The following is a 20,434-nucleotide window of genomic DNA, read 5'->3' as shown; positions in this document are numbered from 1 at the left end:
AAGTGACACGTCAAACAGGCAACCACAAAAATACAAGTCATGCGAAAAGAGTTTCAAACATGCAGAACATGAGTGCATGTGCAAATAGTATCATGGACATATCTCCCGTTCATGGAACAAGTACAAAATATCTGTCGGCACAAAAATGGCACGACAAAAAGAACATAAATCTTGGTCTTCCTATGGAGTGATAGTCCCATAGGTAAAACACAGTTCCAGGCACGAGCCTCCCTATGGAGTGAGTCCCATAGGCAAGACACGGCACGAATACTGGCTCTTCCATGGCGTGACAATTCCATGGGTCGAACACAGTCCAGGTCATACACGGGTGGCACCAGTCTGGCTCCCGTCCATACGACGCCATCCTGCTAACACACGGGTGGCACCAGTCTGGCTCCCATCCATGTCAAGCAAGAATATTGGCCTCTTCACATGAGACACCGGCCTGGCCTCAAGTGAACGAGACACAAATCTGGAGATGGACCAAATGGTCGGCCAATTGGTGACAGAGTCCTAGAGGTAAATGCACATAATAAACAGGGGAGCATCAACTGTATGCAAGCCAATGTGGTAGATCTGGTAAGTTATTATTCGGCCACACAGGGTAAAATGTCCATTAAACCTTTCGTGACTGCAGAGTGAAGCTGGTTCTTGATAAGCTGTTTCCGATGACACGGAAAAATGCCACCAAGCCCTTGTATGTTCCATGAGACAATCCTCATGAAGACAAGAACTAAAAGCTGCAACCAGATCTGGTGGTTGATGAAGAAGGACCACCCCCTTTCAAGGCGGGAGTGTGTCTTGCATAAGGAGGGAGGGGAAATTCTCCAAGGAGAGGTCCTCCTTTCCTTCCTATTTCGGGGAGAATTCCCTTCTTAAGAATGGGAGAAGAAGGGAAGCATAATATAGCGTCATCGTTACAATCTGGCTGTAATGCGAAGTGTGATGTATAATCATCATTACATTTCTGTTGCACTGCATCCTCATCACCATGATAATCCAAGTGCAAAGAATCGTTGTCCTATGCAGTCTACAGAATCATCATGTGTAGCCAGGGATGCAAAGGGTTTAGGGTGTTCCATGGAGTAGCATCATCATTACATCTGGCTGTAATGCAAAGTGTGATGTATCATCATCATTACATTTTTGTTGCAATGCATCCTCATCACCATGACAATCTAAGTGCAAAGAATCGTTGTCCTATGCAGTCTGCAGTATCATCATGTGTAGCCAGGGATGCAAAGGGTTTAGGATGTTCCTGTCACGTGCATCCCGCACTTGGATGCCACGTAGACATTTCTGTACAGAAAGGTGCAGGACCTGGGATGGTGAACTGGTCCCATGTGAGTCCACGACGAGTCAGCCAGGGATCCATCTCAGATGTCCGAGGTCAGGTGTGCATTGTCCTGCACAGGAGTCTAAGGTTAGGTGTGCACTGTCCTGCACATGAAACAGTGCCAGTCCGCGCTGTGAGTCTCCCTTTGGAATGATGTCAGTTGTTCTTTATATTTGGTCTGCCACCAGATGTCAGACAGCTGTGTAGATGTAGGTATGCAGTAGGTTTGGACACGGGGAAGGCTATGGGCCACCCCAAGGGGGGCCAAGCAGCCCCAGGACTTGCCCACCAGCCCAAGGAGGGGCTGGGCAGGCTGTCGGCCAGCCCAAGAGGGCTTGGCCAAGCAGCCGACTGGCTTTTGGGCCATCCCGGCCAGTTGGCTAGCCCATAGGGCAGCCCGGACTGCAGGCGGCTAGTGCCCAGGTGCTGCCCAGTAGCCTGCGCTGGCCTGGACAGCAGCCCACAGAGGCAGCCAGGACAGTCCAGTGTGAACGTGGGAATTTTCAGATTTAAATACTATTAAAACAGGTCGTGGAGGGAAAGGTGAACTAGCCGACTGCTCCTGATGGGGTAGTATAAATAGTGGAGCTCAAGCCAAGGGAATTGCTAAGCAAAGGGGTGGAGAACTGAAGGTCAAGGGCAGGGTATTCCCAGCCGAGAAAAGGTCCAAGATTGCTGTATTTTCTTTCAGATTCACGTCATTCTAATAAAGCAAATATACCATCTGTGGTGGGGGCCCTACAAAGGGTGATAATACTTATTTCTAAAAAAATTTGTCAGGACCTCCTTTGTATGGCTGACCATCTTTCAAATTTTCCTGCTTAATTTGTCTTAAAAATTAACTCTTAATTGATTTAAAGTAATCTAGACTAATCAAAATTCACTTATAAAAGAGAAAACATTATAAAAAGTTTAATTCCAATAATTATCACTTTAACTAGGATAAAGAAGGGTTGATTCTAAGAAGAGAGAGGGGAAAAGCCTTTCGTTCAAGGCATAGCTTCCATTTATCACTTCAAACAATCATAAACATTAGAAAAACATAAAATCAAGAAAGAAAATTACAAGAATCTCTACTTACAGAGTTTCTTGGAGCTTTCCTTTGGCTTGATGGTTTGAGGGTTCAACTCAATTGGGACCCAATACTGTGTCCTCTCCATCTCTCCCTCTCTCTCTCTCTCTCTCTCTACTTTCCGCACTTCTCCTTTCAAATTTGTGCGTTAATTTCCATCGCGAAAAGAGTGCTGAAATTTGAGTTTTGAACTTATCGATCCTTCTCCGAAGCTTCCGCATATTACAGTTCCATTGAGTACATAGGTGCCGGTGGAAGTCTAGGGACACCTGCCATCCCTAACCATCACATATCGGTATCCAGGTACTTCCAAGTTCTGACCAAAAGAAGCTCCTATGGAAGAGCGAGAAATTTGGGAGAGATCGGAGTAAGGCATTGGTCCTCTGCCACAGGGTCAAAAAGTCCAGCCAGTACTCCAAGAAGAACATTTTCCGCAGGCCAAGGGGAGAAGGGCTGCAGGCATGTGCTTTTGAGATATGTGGCGTCTGGGGAGTTGAAGTCAGCTCGTCCAAGTAAACATGCATCAAGAAAGTGCATATTTAGTTTCAAAGGGAGGGCTGCCAAAAGCCAATCTCCTAATGAGAGTGTTCGTTTCATCGTTGATATCGCTTTGGGGGGATGAGAGTGTTCGTTTCATCGTTGATATCTCTTGTGAAAAATTGATATTTCTCACGGCTTGAGGGAGTGGAGAAGGATTAATCTGGCTTGGGAGGAATTCATAATGCCAATCAAGGGACAGGCATCCGACTTGAACATAGTAGGAGTTTTCCGTATGCTGGCGCATGCAGCAAAGCAGGAGGGGCAGGAAGAAGTAAAGAGAGACAAGGGGGGGTGGAAGAGGAGTGCACAGCAATGAGAGGAAGGAGGAAGGTGAAGGCGAGACAATTGTAGAGGGCAAAGGCAGAAGGTAGGCAGGAAAGATGCGAGGCAGGAGCAATGGCGGGCAGGAGAGAGGGCGGAAGGCTTGAAAACAGGCGAAATGGCGAGCTGCAGGTGGAAAGTGCTCATTGGGGGGGGGTGTGGACAGCAGTAAGGGGAACTCAATCCCTTTTCGGTAACAATTTGTTTACTAATTCTTAGATACAACGGTTCACAAGTCCTTTTGTATATCGCTGAACATCAACATAGTCCATTTCAAGATGGAAAGAACGAGAGTTGGACTGAGGCCAAGACAAAAGTATACAAGCATGGAAAGAGAATTGATCTACATTTTTCTATAGACATCAACTGTAGATTTCTAGAAGTTTTGGGCAGCTGCTGCTATATTGTGTTTGCAAAGAGCTCGTGGATGATGTCAACTAGTTTTCAAGAATCAGGGTTGTTGAGTAATACCCTAATCTTTGAAAAAGTTGTCATGGCTGGGTCTGCCTTCACCTTTGAAAAAATGTTAGAAACTTGGTTTATTGGTTTATCTATGAAGATTTGTTTCTCTGTTTGCAGCGCAGAGCGAGCTTGCTCGCTTCTGACCCCGGCTCGAATAACAAAACCAAAAATTTGTCTACTACGGTGACATACATACTCTTGGGCATTGATGACGCGAGTGGGGATACGAGAGAATGTAGTGCTTGATGGAGTGGATGATTTTTAAGCTTTGTTAGTGTCCTCTCATAGAGTCAAGATCGCACTTGGGTTTTTGTTAAGTTTGGGAAAAAACCTGAACTTTCCTTTGTTTTTCTTTTTTTGCCATAGAAGCGGACATGAAGATTCCTTTTGAAGTTTTCGTCTTAAGTTGTGGCCAGCTGGTTTATATTAATTCTTTCTATGCAAAATGATACATTTGTTCAACCAGCTACTTCATCTTGGAAAAATGATATAAACTCGGTTCGATGGTTTATTTATGAAGATTCTCCTACTACGGGTGACTCATCTTTATGCATGCCTGCACATACTTTTGGGCATCGATGACTTTGTTTCTTTTGTTAAGTTTGGGAACTAATTTGAATTTCATTTTGGTATCAACTATATCGCTCGCTGAAGCTCCCGCCCCCTCCCTGCTCGCGCTACCTGCACACTTGCGCCCCTTGCCTACCTGCCTGCTCCTCGCGCCCCCCTCTTTGCTCGCGCCTCCCCTTGCCCCCCCCCCCCCCCCCCCCCCGGCGCCTGCCCTCGCTACTGCGCCCCCCTCCCTCGCTGTCCTGCCCGCCGCCCTACCTCGCCTTCGCGCCCACCCCCCCTCTGCAGCGCCCCGACCCCCCCGCTCCGCCAGCTCTTTCTCCCCCCATCCCTCTTGCGCGCAGATCCCCCCCCCCCTCCCAGGGCTACTCCTTCGCTGTTTCGCCCCCCCTCCCTTTTCTTGCTGATTTCCGGCCCACAGCTGCTTCAGTGGTGGCCAGAGCAGCTTGGCTACCGTCGGTCAGAGTTTTGGTGTCTGACATCTCCTCCCTTCCTAAGGTCATTCAGCTACCTAGGATAGGGGGGGGATGGATTGATCAGAGAGTGGAGTTCTCGGGACTCCCGAACCAGTGCTTCATTTGCAGGCAGGTCGGTCATCTGGCCAAGGCTTGCCCTCGCAGGAGACCCTGACCCTCACCACAGCAGCAGGCCTCTGATGGCCCGCCCACAGATGCGGCTCGGCAGGCAGCCTCCGGGACACTTGCTCAGGCCACAGAGACCTCGGAGTGGCAGCCTGGACAGGGGCACCGTCGAGGGAGACAGCCACAGTAGCACGCCCAGAGACCGCTGCAGCAGCAGCCACAGTCTCAGCATCACTGGGTTCCCGTGAGGAACAGCTTTGCTCCCCTACAGGAGGAGACCCCTGCGACGATTGCGGACCAGGAGATGCCAACACCCCCTCCTTCACCCCCCCACCCCCACCCCCGTCCCCCCCCCCCCCCCCCCCCCCCCACCGCCTCGCTTCCACCTTCGCCTCCTCCCGCTCTGGTTTCGGTAGCGGCTCCCTCTCCACCCCCCTCGCCCCCTGCTCCTCCCCCTTCCCCGCCCGCCTCACCTCCCCGGGAGGCCCTGGCAGTCCCCCGCCGTTCACCTGCAGTCCGGAGGGCGCTGAGTACTGACCTCGCTCGAGCACCACAGAGGAGACTTACCATGCCGATTCGGGCTTCACGGATATCAACTGTCCGCAGTCGGCTGAGTTGCCTCAGCATTAGACAGCGCTCGGAGGCGTTTGATTACGCCTTCACACGGCTTTTTGGAGCAGAGGGCCCCCATGAGCTAGCACCCATCCGAGTTCATGTAGTGATACCTCCGGCCCGCGGGGAGGAGGCACTTGAATCAGCGGTGGCCTTCTCGTTCCCTCTATGTGGCCCATGCGACCGGGAGTGGACTCTAGAGCTCGCTCTTAGCACTTTGAAGACTCAGGCAGTTGAGATTTCTCAACATGTGAGCGATCTGGAGGTGACAGATGTGATAGGCTGACTATGGGAGTTGGCTCATTTTTTCTTGGATCCCGGGAGTGTGGATGCCTCAGGGATTCGGCATTTGGTCGTTCGCATACACGAGGTTGCTCTGTCAGAGCGAGAGACAGTCGCCATGGGCCACAGCAACTGGCGCCTGATCCGTGATTCTTGCAGTACACCGGGTGGGCAGATTCGCAGCCGCTCGGATGGGGACTACTCTCCATCCAAGCCGCTTGTGAAGGCCCGCCGTACGGCTGAGACATCATCCATCTCAGCAGGTCATCCATGAGGATCATCTCATGGAATGTACAGGGCCTTGGCGGAGCACATTTTATACGCTATCGTGGTTGCTTGAGGCAGGAGCTTCAGAGATGCCTGGTTGGTGGTAGCATTGATATTTTGATGATGCAAGAGCACCACTTGGGTGAGAGCAAGATCCGGAGATATGGTTCGGTGATATGCCTGGTAGATGGGACACCTTTTGGTCTGCAGGGTTTCGTCTTTTGGGTGGACAGGGAGGAGTATGCATGGTCATTGCAGATGTATGGCGGCAGGCCATTGTGGATCGAGGGATCATTGTGCCTGGTAGAGCACAGTATGTCATTCTGAGGATGCATGCTGAGCTATTGGGCGTGCTCAACGTCTATGCGCCCAACCATGCTAGTACCAGAGCAGAGTTCTGGACCTAGGTTACGGATGCATTGCTAGAGGCCGCACATTGGTGTGTCGGGGGAGACTTCAACATGCTTGAGGACCCGGCCGATAGGGTGGGAGGCAGTTATGTTGCAGTGCACGGCACGGAGCTTGCAGCTTGGGACCGGTTTTGCATGTCACTGAGGATCACCGATGCATGGCAGCATGGGGCCTTCTCCTGCTCTCAGGACAGTCTTAGTTTCTCTCGGTTGGATCGCCGGCAGGGAGGGACTAATCTATCACGGATTGATCGCTTTTATGTGGGCGACTGGTTAGGGGAGACAGGGGGCTCCGTCGGCATTCTCGCTGGCACCTCATTTTCAGATCATGCGCCAATTATCTTGACATTGGAGGAGAGGACACGGGAGCCCAGCTTGCAGTTGAGGATCCCAGAGAGGGTACTTACAGATCCCAGTCTCGCTGAGGACATTGAGAGGATCTGGCATGATAGTCAGTGCTCTGACCAGGAAGCAGCAGGCCAGTGTGCCCAGGGACTCATCGAGCTTAGCTCTTTTTTGCACGCTGCAGCTCTGACATGGCTGGGAGAGATTCGCGAGCGGGAGCATCGGCTGAGACGCAGCCTTGCTTCGCTTCAGCGCCTTCAGGAGCAGTAGCCTGCATGTGAGTGGGTGGCGTCCCAGTTGAGCCAAGCACGCCAGGAGGTTAGAGAGGCAGAGAAGCAGAGACATGAGCTTTACTGTCGTCGCCAGGCCTCTCAGTGGATGCAGCTTGGTGATAGAGTGACTGGGGAGTTTTTTGAGATCACTGGATCCCGTCATGCGCGAGCAGGAGTCCGCCAGCTTGGTAGACCGGACGGATCGGTAGCTACTGAGCTCGGGGAGATCAGAGCCATTGCCACTGCTTTTTATAGTGACCTGCTTTCAGCGGAGCCAGCCACTGAGGATTGAGATGTTTGCAGACAGACTGTGTGGGCCCATGTGCAGAGGAGGGTCACAGACCATATGCGTACAGTTCTAGGTGCGCCTCTGTCAGAGATTGAGCTTGCCGAGGCCTTGAGGGTCCTGCCGCGACATAGTTGCCCAGGGGAGGACGAGCTGACGCCGGCCTTTTTTATTCGCTATTGGGACCTTTTGGGGCCAGGCCTCCGCAGGGGCTTTCAGTATGTTTTGGACACTGGGGTGATGCCACAGAGCTTTTCAAAGGGATTGATCTTTCTTATCCCCAAGGGGGAGGGAGTATCAGATGATATTCGGTATTGGAGACCTATTACGATCCTCAATACTGTCTACAAGGTCTTAGCAAAGGCCTTGAGTTTGAGGATTCAGCCCTTCCTTGGGGAGTTGATTCCTGCTACCCAGACAGGATTCGTCAAGGAGCGCAGTATCCTTGACAACATCTTTACTTTCTGGGAGGCGACGGCCCGAGCTAGATTTCTTGGGGAGGACTTGGTCGTGATGCTTCTCGATTTTGAGAAGGCATACGATAGAGTTGATTGGGGGTTCTTAGAGGGCACTATGCTTCGCCTAGGCTGGATTAGAGGGGTGGCGACTCTGTATTCCACAGCTCGTAGCCAGGTGTTGATTGCAGGAGGACGGGGGCCGAGTTTCGAGCTGACCAGATCAGTCCGTTAGGGGTGTTGCCTTGTCTCTTTCCTTTTTCTCTTCTTTGCGGAGGCTATGAGCATGTATTTGACGACAGAGGAGGTTGGTTTGAGAGGACTTCAGCTCCCAGTCCGGAGAGAGGACATGCTCGATGCTGAGTTTGCTGACGACACGGGCTTATTTTTGCATGGCCAAGAGGCCAATCTTCTTTGGGCAGAGCAGTGGCTCCAGGTTTTTAGTGCAGCTTCGGGAGCATTGATCAATTGGCGCATGACAGTGGCCTTTTGGATCAGCAGCGCTACCACTCCGGCATGGTGCCCGGACCCCGGTTTTAGATGGATTCCTCCTGGCACAGCAGTGCGGTATTTGGGATGCTAGATTGGACTAGATTTGTCACCTGAGCAGCAGATTGCCCCGCTTCTTGTGAGCATTCGGAAGAAGCTTTTGTATTGGAGTACAGCTCGACTATCCTTGGCTGGGAGGGTGTTGGTGGCAAATCAGGTGCTGTTAGCGACCATGTGGTACATTACGTCTTGCTGGATCTTCTCGAGCTCTTGTATCAGCCAGGTACAGAGGTTGATCAGGAACTTTCTTTGGTCTGGGCGGGACGGTCAGCCAGCTCGGGCAAAGGTTGCATGGGCAGTTATTACACTTCCGCTGGCTCAGGGAGGCTTGGGCATTATAGATCCAGTCGATCATAGTAGAGCCTTACTGGGGAAGCTTATTGTTCGGGGGCTGGTTTCAGGCGCAGAGCCGTGGAAAGAGCTTCTCTTGCAGCGGGCTCGGGCTTCCCCAACAGGGGGCACTTGGGCACCAGAGATTCGCTGGATCTTCATAGAGATGAGGAGGACAGGCCTCAGTAGAAAGAAAGAAGAAAGAAGAAAGAAGAAAGAAGAAAGAAAGAAGAAAGTTATATTAACGTCCACGGGAGGCCGAATCCGACCTGTGGGACAGATCAGGTACATCCATTCACATTCCACTCTGGGTATCGATGCCAAAGAGGCATAAAACTGAAAAAAAAAAAAAAACTCAAAATGAACTCTTAAGACTCTTAAGAGTTTAAGTTACAATGGGTTCTATTGCATCTAGTTCGAAATTGAGGTTCAAAATAAAAATAGCTATATTTCATCCATGGATGGATTTTCTCTTGAGGGGGGTGGGGTACGGAATTCTTTAATGATTCCTTGTCCTCCTCTGTATATTGCCCATTTGCCATTCTTTCTTGCTTCTTTAACTTTATTCAGCTCTGCCGATTTGTTCTTGAGTTGTAGTAGGGTGAGTTCATCAGCTATCCATACCTTTGTTCCTTGGAGAGACCTTGTTTGCTTCATCACTGCTATTTTCTCATTGTTGTCCATATAGGAGACTTTTGCCTGTGTACCCTTTACTATAATAGAGATAGGGTCTCCTAAGTCCACGAAGGGGACTACTTTACTCAGTTGTGCTGTAAGTACATCTGTATCTAATATGTAGTCTTCTCGAAGCTCTTGAGCTATGTCTGTCCTATCCCAGCCTTGAGGAAGACCACCGACTCTGATTACCTTTTTGTTACTTTCCATTCGTTCCTTTTCTTTGACCGCTGATATGACTTCTTTAACAAAATCTTGTGAGTTAACTGAATTTACCTTTGAAACATGGTTTGTCGTTTCTGTTAATTCAGTTAACTCACAAGATTTTGTTAAAGAGGATGGGAGGACAGATTTGCTTTGAGCATCATGAGAGCTTGGGAGCTGCTGAGACCAGGGCTCTCTCAGCGACCTCCTTCGTGTGTTGAGGAGCGGGCCAGACATCCGTTCATCTGGAGCCCAGCGGTTCGCACAGAGCAGGGTCATATGCTGGGTTCTCGGCCTCGTCTAGCCTGGGGACCTTTAGCGGCAGGCCCAGCACGTAGTTTTGGAGACTGGCAGGCCTTTTGCAGTCTCCCAGAGGAGATCCAGGTGGAGAGGCTGAGTCACTTCAGAGGAGGGTTGATTATGAGGGATGATATTCAGGAGGCACTCACAGAGGAGTGGTTCACGCTTTTCGAGCTAGTGACCCCACGGTGGATGGGAGCCTTTACACAGTGGGAGATCCTGATTGCTGTCAGAGCTTGCACTGAGGATGGCAGATGCCTCTACTATGAGATTCAGGATGAGGGCAGACTTCAGAGAGTGGAGGAGGAGTCGCCTTCGGTTGCAGAGTGCACCTTTCAGAGGATACGGGTAGTGGCCGCCGCTTCTCGGAAGTGGCATATTGACCCCGACCCTGCAGATGTGCTCCCGGATTGGCGCATATGGGCATATGCAGCTCGCCCCTTGGCCCGGCTACAGTGGGACGCTGGGGAGTACGAGTGGCATAATCCTTATGCATCCCTTGAGGCCACAGAGATCACTTTTTTTCAGTATACTGTTCGGCTGGGGCGGCATATTTTGACGGCGAGGAGGATGGTCTCTCCGGCTGCAGCGGGCACTGGCGGCTACAGGGACTCTCACAGGAGTTCCTGGAGGATTTTTGGGCCCGGCTCTGGGCTAGTTGACAGGCCCGCAGGATCTCGACTTTCGAGTGGGCTGGTCGCCCCCACAGGGACTCAGCAGTTGGCACCTGGCTTGCTTACAGCGGTCTTCCGGCGGCCTGCGTTCGATGCGGCCACCCTATTGAGACACAGAGACATTGCCTATGGGACTGCCCTCAGGCGCAGCAGATTTGGCTGCGGATGTTGCATATTCTGGCCCCCCTCTCTCCAGAGGGTATGTTTACATGGGGTGCCGCTACTTGGTCGACTTCGTCAGGGCTTGCTATGGGCTATGAGATGGAGCAGGACAGTCAGGCCATCAGATTCATTAGGGGCCAGCCTCGCCTGGTTCCGTCACCGGATTTCTCGTCCGCCAGCTGGACACAAGAGAGGGATCTACGATGGGAGCTCCTCAGCAGCCTCACCATCTGGTTCACCTGGAGGGCCCGGTGTTTCAGGGCCTTTGAGGGGAGACTGGAGCCACCAGCAGAGACTGTACGGGGGATTTGGCAGGAGTTGATCCACACCCTGCGAGGACAGTATGACCGCATCCGGGGCGACTCGGATGAGGCGATCTTGCGGCGCCAGGCCTTTCACACCACCTGGCGCAGCGGCCCCTTCTATACCTTACACACCGGGTCCCCCCGTTGGCATTACAGGCCACCTGCTTGGCTTTTCCCCCCTCCTATTGTATGATTTAGCCCCTCAGTCTTTTGTACTGATGCTTGTATTTTGCAGCACCTAGGGAGAGTCTCCCAGGCTGCCTTGCTTTGTTCACTGCTCTGTTTTCTTATGAGCAGGAGAGATCTTTTGTAGCCCTACGGGCGTTTTTTATATAACTAATGAAAGGATCTTTTCTCGAAAAAAAAATAAAATTCATTTTGGTATACCCAACCTAAGATTTTGTTGTATGATATAGGTATCTGTGATCACAACTATTGGATTTGCCAAAGAAGCTCCGATGGTTAGCGTGCATGGATTCAACGTTTATCACAAGAATCGTCTCATTATGGTACGTGCTTACAAAGGCTTTCGCCAAGTTTTTATTATTACGCATACCATCCCCCTTCCGCTCCCTTAGTGCTTCCCTTATTCTCTCCTCTTCTTGCCTAAAGAAAAGAGGAGGAAAAACCTCCAGCAGCTTTCCTTTAGTTTATACTGCCTTGGTTTAAAATGCATTCTTATTTGAGTCAATACTGAAATTTTGGGTTTTGTCCGTTGTAGCCGTTCTGGAAAGTTTTCCAAGAAAATAGCAGCAGAGGAAGGGGTGTCGTTGGTAAGTGCTCTTGTTACTGGTTCTTGAAGGAGGGTTTAACCTATTTCTCTCAGATGAAAGAGCCATAAGATCTCTATCTAAAACAGAAATTTGAATAGGTGTATTGGAAGCAAACTTCATGGAGCCAGCACATGACAAGCAGGACTTCGAGAGAACACCAATCTTGCAACGTTTAGAGACAAGGCTAAAGCAAATGACCATAGAGTACTGGTGAGTTCTAGTTCCATGAGTTTGAAGAACTTCTACCTTTACTGTTTATCTTCTAAAACACGTTTTTTATTCCTTTAGAACTCTTTCTAGTGAATGTGTTTTGCTTCCAATCTTCCACATGGTAGAGTTCTTTTATGGGCTTCTTGGATCTGTGTGTCTGTTGCTTTTGTATGCTTGATATAGCCGCTTTTGACTGATAAGTATGGTGTTTAGCTGAGATTGACCTTATTTCCTGTGATACTCGAGAAATTTTATCTCCTGTGATACTTGAGAGAACTTTATCAAGCCTCTTATGTCTGATAAGTATGGTATTTGGCTGAGATTGGACTGTGTCTCCTGTGATACTCGAGAAAATTCATCGAAAGTTTGTGTAAACACTCGTTCCAAGGAGAAACTTTCTGATTGTACTAGGCTTTCAAAAACTTGGATACAGGTAATAAGATTAACATGTACTGGATCTGCATCAGTTTCCAAACAAGAAATTTGTCTGAACGCCCAGCTAATTTGGATCTATTGAGCTTAGCAACTTCTCCTATGCAATGTTCTGGGCTATCTCAAACACAAATGAATTAGCAGAGCGTCTGCAACTAGCAGGGAAAGGAGACTTCTATCAAGTAAGATAAATCATACAAAGGGAGATCTCAAACCAAAAGGTAGGGAGATCTCAATCAATCCGGAGCACTATACTGTGATAAAAACCCCGTAGGAGTGGAGGAGAAGTAAATACCATGGTGGAACACTCTCTCATAAATCTGCTGTGCTTTGTCTAGAAGCTCCCTGTATGCAGGGCCAGATGGCCAATAGAGTGTGAACTATGTGACTCCATGTACTGCAAATACATTGGGTGTCAGCATCTGGCCTTCCAGATATTGTATGTTGCAATAATTTCACAGGTGGTGTCAATACTCAGTGAAGATGGTGTGTATCGTGACGGGGGGATATTTTGAAGCAAACATCTCTGAGCTATGCTATGCCCCTTACCCTAAAAAAGAAGCTCTGGGACAAACTGAGTCAACCATGCAATAGTACCCCAAGTAATATAGATTGGATCACTTCTCAATCCGCCCAAGAGCTGGGTTATAGATACCCAGATCCTTTGTGATCGTCTGCACTCCCATAATAAGCAGTACACTGTCTCAGATGGAGCTGGGCATGTAGGACAAGGGGGGTCCACGCCAAAAATAGTTCTCCATTGGTTCGTGGGCAACCCACCATTCAGAAACAGCCAGAAGAAGTAGGATACGTGGCTCCTCCTGTACAGTGCCAGAGTCTTACCAAAACTTCTCTGACTGGGGGTTAATGTCATATGCTTCCCAGTGAGGGCTAAGAATGGGAACTCTCTGAGTCTGTCCAAGTGTGAGCAACCTGGCTGTACGCATAGTGTAGTAACTAGTTGAAGAAAGGTTAACTCCTCATGTGAGTCCATTCCCACTCAATGTGGATAGTTGAAGAGTGGGGACTCTCTGAGTCTGTCCAAACGTGAGCAACCTGGCGGTACGCATAGTGTAGTAACTAGTTGAAGAAAGGTTAACTCCTCATGTGAGTCAATTAACACTCACCAGGGCCCTAATGTGGATAGTTGAAGAAAGGTTAACTCCTCATGGGGTTAGTTGCATGAGTCCATTCCCACTCACGGGCCCCAATGTGGATATCGTATAGCGCATCCACCATATAGCCATAGGCACCACGAAGCATGAGTAACCATCACTGGAGAAGGGTCAATATACCAACGCTTCCCCAAGCTGGATGGATCATAGAGCCAGGTGTGATCACGTGTACATCACATCTCTCCATCCGCCATCCATATTGAATGGAATAGAAGGTGCAACCTCTTCCTCCTATCGTGATCCAGTGGTTAGGTATAGCTGCATCAATCCGTGCAATCCGTCAATGACTCCCTTTGAGATGCTGGGTAGATGCCTCTCTCTAAGGCTTTGGAAGACTTCTAAGGTTCTTCCAGTCTGGTCACTGCATCTCTACCAACCTGGCCATTGCGTATGTCCTGTTGCACCTAGTGGTCTGCCAAGATCATCACCGGTAAGGTTGTTCCACATAATGGGTCGCCTGTCAACCTCATCTACTGATTTCGTGGGCCTGTGATTAAAAAATATCCACATACTATCCCAAGCATGGATGATGGTTGTGATGGCTCTCCAGGATACATCTAAGGATATGCCACATGAAGAAATCCTTCCAGGGCTTAGTACTAGGAAGGAATCTAAGCACCAGCTTGCAACACAAAACTTTGCACTAGATCTCTGGATCAATGATGTTCAATCACCCTTCGCGCTTGGGAAGGATAATAGCTTCTGAAGCAGGTATTTGATGTGCCATCAAGCCCTGACCATAAGAAGTTGCGGATAGTCTCATGCAACCATGGTCAACCACGGTCAAGCTGTGGCAAGCACGTAGTTTACCATGAGGACTCTAGACGCCAAATCGAGCTTCCTGGAGCTCCAATAAAGGATCTATTTCTTTATTTTATGCTCATGAGCACATGGGGACACTGTTGGGTAGTTGTAGTCTATCAGGACCTGGCAACCAAGATATTTGGTAGTGTGTCCTCTCTCAATCCATGTGAAGCCATGTGTGCCCCAATCAAATCCTCTCAGAGTCATTGACCAGAATTTATCAGACTCATGCCCCTTTATAAAAGCCTGTGTTGCTAGACAAAACTCTTCCATTGCAAAAGAAAAGACACAGTGTCTCAAGATTGATATATCGTTAGCCAACATAGTTTCTGCAACAGTGAGATACAACATGGAAGCTAAGGGGGTAGCCATGCCATACAGATTTAAAGATCTGGAAGTGCTCACCTCAACCTCCACAAGAAAGCATAGGTTGATGTATCATTAGCCAATTCAGAGTCCAGAAGCTCCTTTTTCGTGTGTGGAAAGGCAATTTCAATCAAGATACTCCAGCACTGGAGTGTAGAAAAATGCTTATAGTTTTTGCCAATGAGATGCAACAAGGAAGCTAAGGGGCAGTTATGCTGTAAAGAGAGAGAGATCTGGAAGCGCTCATCTTGACCTCCACAACCAAGCATAGTGCTGGGAGCCTCCCGAGTCCCGATAAAGGCAAGAGAGAGAGACCTTTGATTGAATCCTGAGAAAAGCCCTCCGCGCGAGGGTACCTTCTAAGAAGTCCACCTCCACTCTGTCATAGGCTTTTTCAGAATCAAGTAGCAAGATGATACCGCCTCCCAAAAGGATAACATGCTCTCAAGGATGCTTCTTCCTTAGAGGAATCCATTTTGTGTGTCATGAATGATCTTCTGTCAGTGGTTGCAATCTCATGCTCACCGCCTTGGCAAGAATTTTGTATGCAGTCCCAAGCAATGTGATAGCCCTCCACTGGGCAATTTTAGTCTTTTACCAGCCTTCGGGATGAGGTGGATAAGACCCTCGGTAAGAAAAGGAGGCAAAGAGCCCGTGCTTCACATATCCTCTAACGCCACAGTAATCTCCTCCCCATTTTCATCCTAAAAACTCATGAAAAACGTGGGAGAGAGGCCATCATCCCCATGACATTAACCATGTGGTAAAACCTCAATCGCATGGCTAAGCTCATCTGGAAGAAATGGGGCATCAAGTATCTGAATTCAGTATAGGCAGGGATTCCCAAACCTTTTGTTGTGCCCTATTGCTACGAGGGGAGTGAGCCTTTACAGATAACAAGCGGGGAGTAAAAATCAGAGGCAATCCTCCTGACCATGTCAACTCTGAGTGGAGCACTCCCTGCACGTTCTGCAGCTGTCTAATGCATTCCCTGTCATGGCAGAGACCATGGGCATCAAAGAAATGCTTGTTACATCTACCTCTCATGTGAATCCAGAATGAATGTACTAAACTCTACATGCTGCTCAGAAATGGGATCTCATGTGATCATTAGGTGGATCAAGAGCGGGTGCATGTCTCTCAGCCTGTCTATAAACCCAGACAAGATGAGGTTGGTTGGTTTGTTTTTTTTTTGGGGGGGGGAGTGGGGGAGTGGGGATTGTGACATCTCCTAGTGTTGGCTCTGGGATAGTGTCTGGCAATGTAGCCATGTCGAGAGACACAGCATTCGTCCAGTTTATTGGCAATCACCAAGATGCTGAAAGGCATGTACATCTGACTCATCTGCTTGCACACTCTTCCCTATATCACCATGCAGTACATCCTCATGCAATAAATCCCCATGTAATACATCCTGTTGCGAAGGTGACGCGTCGCCATTCGTAGCTGTTTTACTTTAATGGGATCTCACGTGATCATTAGGTGGCTCAAAAGTGGGTGAGCATCTGTCAACTCGTCTGTAAACCCAAACAAGATGGGAAGAGAGGGGAGGGGGGGTGTTTGGTGGCGTCTCCTAGTGCGACCGTTGGCTCTAGGATAGTGTTTGGCAATGTGGCCATGTTGGGAGACACGGCATTGGTCTGGTCCACGGGCAATCCCCTTCCGCTGTGTCTAAACAAAGAGCCATCTTGTTGTGTTGGCAACACCACATCATGATCTGTAATGTAGGGGTCAATGATGAGTATCTTGACTCGTGGTACTCCTTCAACACTGTTCCAATTTCCAGCCTGAGAGTGGGAAGGATGAGAGACTTGAAAATCTTTCCAAGGAGTGATCTTTTGACTTATCAAAATCTGCATGTAAGGTCGTAGCTCTTTTTTGGAGAAAAGGATTGTTCTCCCGGCCGGTGAGGGTGGAGGATGATTGGCTTGGGCAGAAGCCATAATGCCAATCAAACGGCGGGCCACTGACTAGAACATAGCACTACTGGTACTCCTTCAACACTGTTCCAATTTCTAGCCTGAGAGTGGGAAGGATGAGACCTGAAAATCTTTCCAAGAGTGATCTCTTGACTTATCAGAATCTGCCTGTAAGGTCGCAGCTCTTTTTTTGAGAAAAGGATTGTTCTCCCGGCCGGTGAGGGTGGAGGATGATTGGCTTGGGCAGAAGCCATAATGCCAATCAAATGGCGGGCCACTGACTAGAACATAGCAATTTTTTTTTGGGTATGCTGACGTAGGTAAAGGAGCAGGAGAGGCAGGAGGAGGGCCTTATCTGCGCAGGACAAGGGAGAAGATGGCGAGAGGCAGAGAAAATAGAGAGGAGGGGGATGTGAATTGCTGGCAGGCAAGAGGGAAATGCACAGAGAAGAGGGATATGGCAGGTAGAAGGAGAAGGGGAGTAATGGCGGCAGCAGGAAAAGAAGATGGTGGGGTGGAAGCACAGAAAAGAGGGGGAATAGCGGGGAGAAGGACAAGGGGAAGAGTGGCAAGTGTGCAGGTCAAGACATACGGGGAGCTGCATACTAAGAGTTCTGAAACAATACCAGGGACAGCACATTGCATGCAAGATTTCTACTTCTGAAACACAAGACAACATAGATCCACTTATCAGCTTGAGCTTCTCTTATGAAACATAAGTCCTTTTTGGCTATTTAAGACCCACTTATACACTGCAGCTACATAAGCATAGAAATGAGTGGTTCCTGCACTCCGATGAACTAATTTGAGTACGAGTTTTGCAGGTCAAAGCTGGTTGAGAAATTATTGAGTGGAATCTACAGAAGGATATGCAAACCCAAATTCCTATTGTTTATATTTAATGATATGCTGGCTCGACTTGCCTTTCTCATTGAGGTGATGGGAGTAGCGTTGCAGACTGCCTCCCAACCTTGATCCACGATAAACACAATCATCGTATCTTCTTGTTAATGCCAGGCACCTCTGTATCATCATTAGCAACCTTCCATCCATGCCTTCCACTTATCATCACTTTCAGTTTGCTCATCTGCACAAAAGAACCGATAATGCCATCCCAAGTAACCTATTGGTCCCAATCATTACCCTACAAATGCACAGTGATCCTTTATGAATTGATGCAAGTAACCTACTGGTCCCAACAGAGCTTTCTGTATGCTGTCAAATTGCTAAGAAAGTCGTAGAAGGCACCACCTCCTTGGAATAGATGATAAGATGTGGAATGTAAGACTTTAAAGAATTAAATTTGCGATATATGGCTCATGGCTCATTAGAATCAAAAAACCAGTTCGCAGAAATCAAGCAAGAGCTGCTTGGGATTCTCCATAGTAGTAAATTAAGAGACTTTTGGCTTCACTTTTTACAAAAAAATTCAGCCTGAATCTTTATCATTGCTTTGTGAATTTCTGTAAGGCCTGTAATATAGCTCCAACGGTGAGATTGATTACCCGGTTTAGACATGTGCGGAGGATGAGCTCATTTGGTCATGTAAACTGGATGAGAAAATTTCTTCTCCTCTTAAGAAGTGATAGAAATTCATGAGATTTGTCCACTAAGGCAAACATATCTTTTATAAATTGACGAGGACCTATGCTCGGGCACTGATGATGTGTTTCAGGATGCCCCACACGTCTATGCTTTGTGAGTAGACTCTTGTGTACTCAAAAATAACCTGAAAGTAAGCTTGAAAATAACCTCAACTAGCTTGAAAATAACCTCAACTATCCATGAAAGTAAGCTTGAAAATAACCTCAACTATCCAACAACTGCTATTTCTATATTTTGTTGGCTTTGGTATGTCCTGAGTGAAATCTTGGAATGTGCTTGACGAAGCTGCACAGCTACAAGAAAGGAATGTTTGTGTGCCATGGACTTCCTGCTTGGCTGCCTAGAATTTCTGAAATGATTTTACTTCTGCAGGAATCTTCATTGTAATCTGATAGGTTATCAAGCTCCCAAGCAGTCAAACAAATTCCGCTCTTCTACTTCGCAGAGTGCAATGGCTACAGAAACTCCAGGTGCTGCAGCAAGTCTTTCTTGCTACTTACAAAGTCTGAAAAATGTGATAGGTTTAACCTCGTGGTTTAAGCAGGACTGAATCAATGGGAAGCTAATGGTGCTATGCACACACAAAATGAAGGTAGGCAAGGTGAAACTTCAGCACCTTCAACTCCACCTCAGCCAGGAACAGATGCAGCCATCAATCAAATGGAATTACTAAATTCTAGTAAGAATGTAGATCAGAAGCCTTCTGTTGTTGTGGAGAAAGGCAAGACATCAGGATCTACTGGTGGCAAGGGAGCTGTAGATTCTCTCGACTCTCTTTTGGGAAAGAGGTCAGCTGATGATATCAATCAAACAGGATCATTGAAACGTCAAAAGATTTCCAATCAGGTTGCTTTCATACAAAACATGTTTGAAATTTGTTGGGCTTAGGAGTATGTTGGTTCTGAATTGTGCTTGGGTGCTGGTAAATTGCTACTTGCAGCAAGCAATCGTAAGGGTTAGAGATGGCACAGTCATTACAGCAGCAAATCCCAGCTTTAGTCTAGAGGAAGCTCTGGAAGAAATGGAACAACTGAGGGCAAGGTAAAATAAGTAATGGAATGGCATACTTTTAAGTATTTCTCTGTTTGTGGTTCTAAAACTTGACCTGGATTTTCAGGTGTGAGGATTACAAGTCCCGTGAAGAGGTTTTGAAGTCAAGGGTGAGGCTCTAAACCCAGCTCTATCTAAGGTATTATGAACAAATGTAAGAACCTCCTGAGTTTGTAGAAATATGGGCTGACAAACCTCTCTTTGAGCAGGTTGCAGAGTTGGAAGGTGAGTTGCTCGAGTTCAAGTGCAAGTACAGAGCGCTTGTTGGAAAACACCCCGAGATGAAAAAACCAAAAGAAGAATGCTAATAGAGAGGAGTAACGAGAGGAGTGCCCATGTACGAGTCCATGAACCTGCTACCTGCTATTCATGAGTTTGCCTATTCACGAGTTTCTGCACTCTTGAGAGCGGCTTATTTTGTTCAAAACGTGGAGCTTTCCATGGCTGGGAAGTAGCAAGGACTTGATCCTCATTTCACCATGCCAAAGGAATTTGTATCATTTTGCAGCAAAGAGAAATTCTGAAATTCTGCATTGTAATGTCTGTTTGAGACCACTTAAATGTGTTGTCCTGCAGACGTAGCCAATTCCAGTCTTCAAAATTGTAATTTATCTGAACATGGATTTCTTGATACCATGCACCCTTAAACTGCGTGGGAAATGAGTTGCTCTGCATCAGATGAATGCCTTTTTGCTATTTTGACCGAATGGTAGTTGAGAGGCCTGTAGTGTAGGGATTTGGAAGTCTGGCTTGTATCACTCAAAGAAACAGAATGTGAAACACTGAATTTTTGTAACTGCTGCATCAAGATGTATTAGGCGACATCAACTGAAACATTCCAAAAAAAAAAGGTTCAAGTGCCCTATTTGTTAAATATCTTGCTCGCTCAGCTACTGAACAATTTACAACAAACTGGTTTATTACTAAAAAGTTACTAGCACTAATTCAAGAACCAAGGTCATCACTACTTTATTTCAAAACTCCCGCTCCTTGTATAATAACTATTGCTTTCAAGGAGTTCATGGTATTTGTATTTTGCAAGAAATAGTATGTCATTCAGGTTTTTCAATAAAATTGCGTAATAATCAAA

The 20,434-nt window shown here is 47.9% G+C and overlaps 1 protein-coding gene across 13 annotated transcripts in view; it reads left to right on the top strand.

Moving 5' to 3' along the window:
- Window positions 1–20,218, top strand: part of LOC147626114 (protein MICRORCHIDIA 2-like) — a 109,667-nt gene extending 89,449 nt beyond the window's left edge. For 8 of the 13 annotated variants that reach the window (XM_086817683.1, XM_086817681.1, XM_086817687.1 and 5 more), the window contains 8 exons: window positions 11,427–11,519; window positions 11,732–11,783; window positions 11,882–11,993; window positions 18,667–18,764; window positions 18,839–19,140; window positions 19,235–19,335; window positions 19,412–19,454; window positions 19,554–20,218. In XM_086817683.1, the coding sequence (XP_086673809.1) occupies window positions 11,427–11,519; window positions 11,732–11,783; window positions 11,882–11,993; window positions 18,667–18,764; window positions 18,839–19,140; window positions 19,235–19,335; window positions 19,412–19,454; window positions 19,554–19,652 (900 nt within the window). In that variant the 3' untranslated portion in view covers window positions 19,653–20,218. The remainder of the gene's footprint in view (window positions 1–11,426; window positions 11,520–11,731; window positions 11,784–11,881; window positions 11,994–18,666; window positions 18,765–18,838; window positions 19,141–19,234; window positions 19,336–19,411; window positions 19,455–19,553) is intronic. The other 5 variants (XM_086817692.1, XM_086817691.1, XM_086817688.1 and 2 more) reach the window with 1 other exon arrangement.
- The last annotated feature ends 216 nt before the right edge of the window (window positions 20,219–20,434 follow it).

Source organism: Cibotium barometz, chromosome 23 (assembly GCF_041138505.1).
Source record: "Cibotium barometz isolate CiBa-2024 chromosome 23, ASM4113850v1, whole genome shotgun sequence".
Taxonomy (NCBI): Eukaryota; Viridiplantae; Streptophyta; class Polypodiopsida; order Cyatheales; family Cibotiaceae; genus Cibotium; species Cibotium barometz.
The sequence above is the reverse complement of the archived record's forward strand: the minus strand, read 5'-3'. Positions and strand labels throughout refer to the sequence as shown.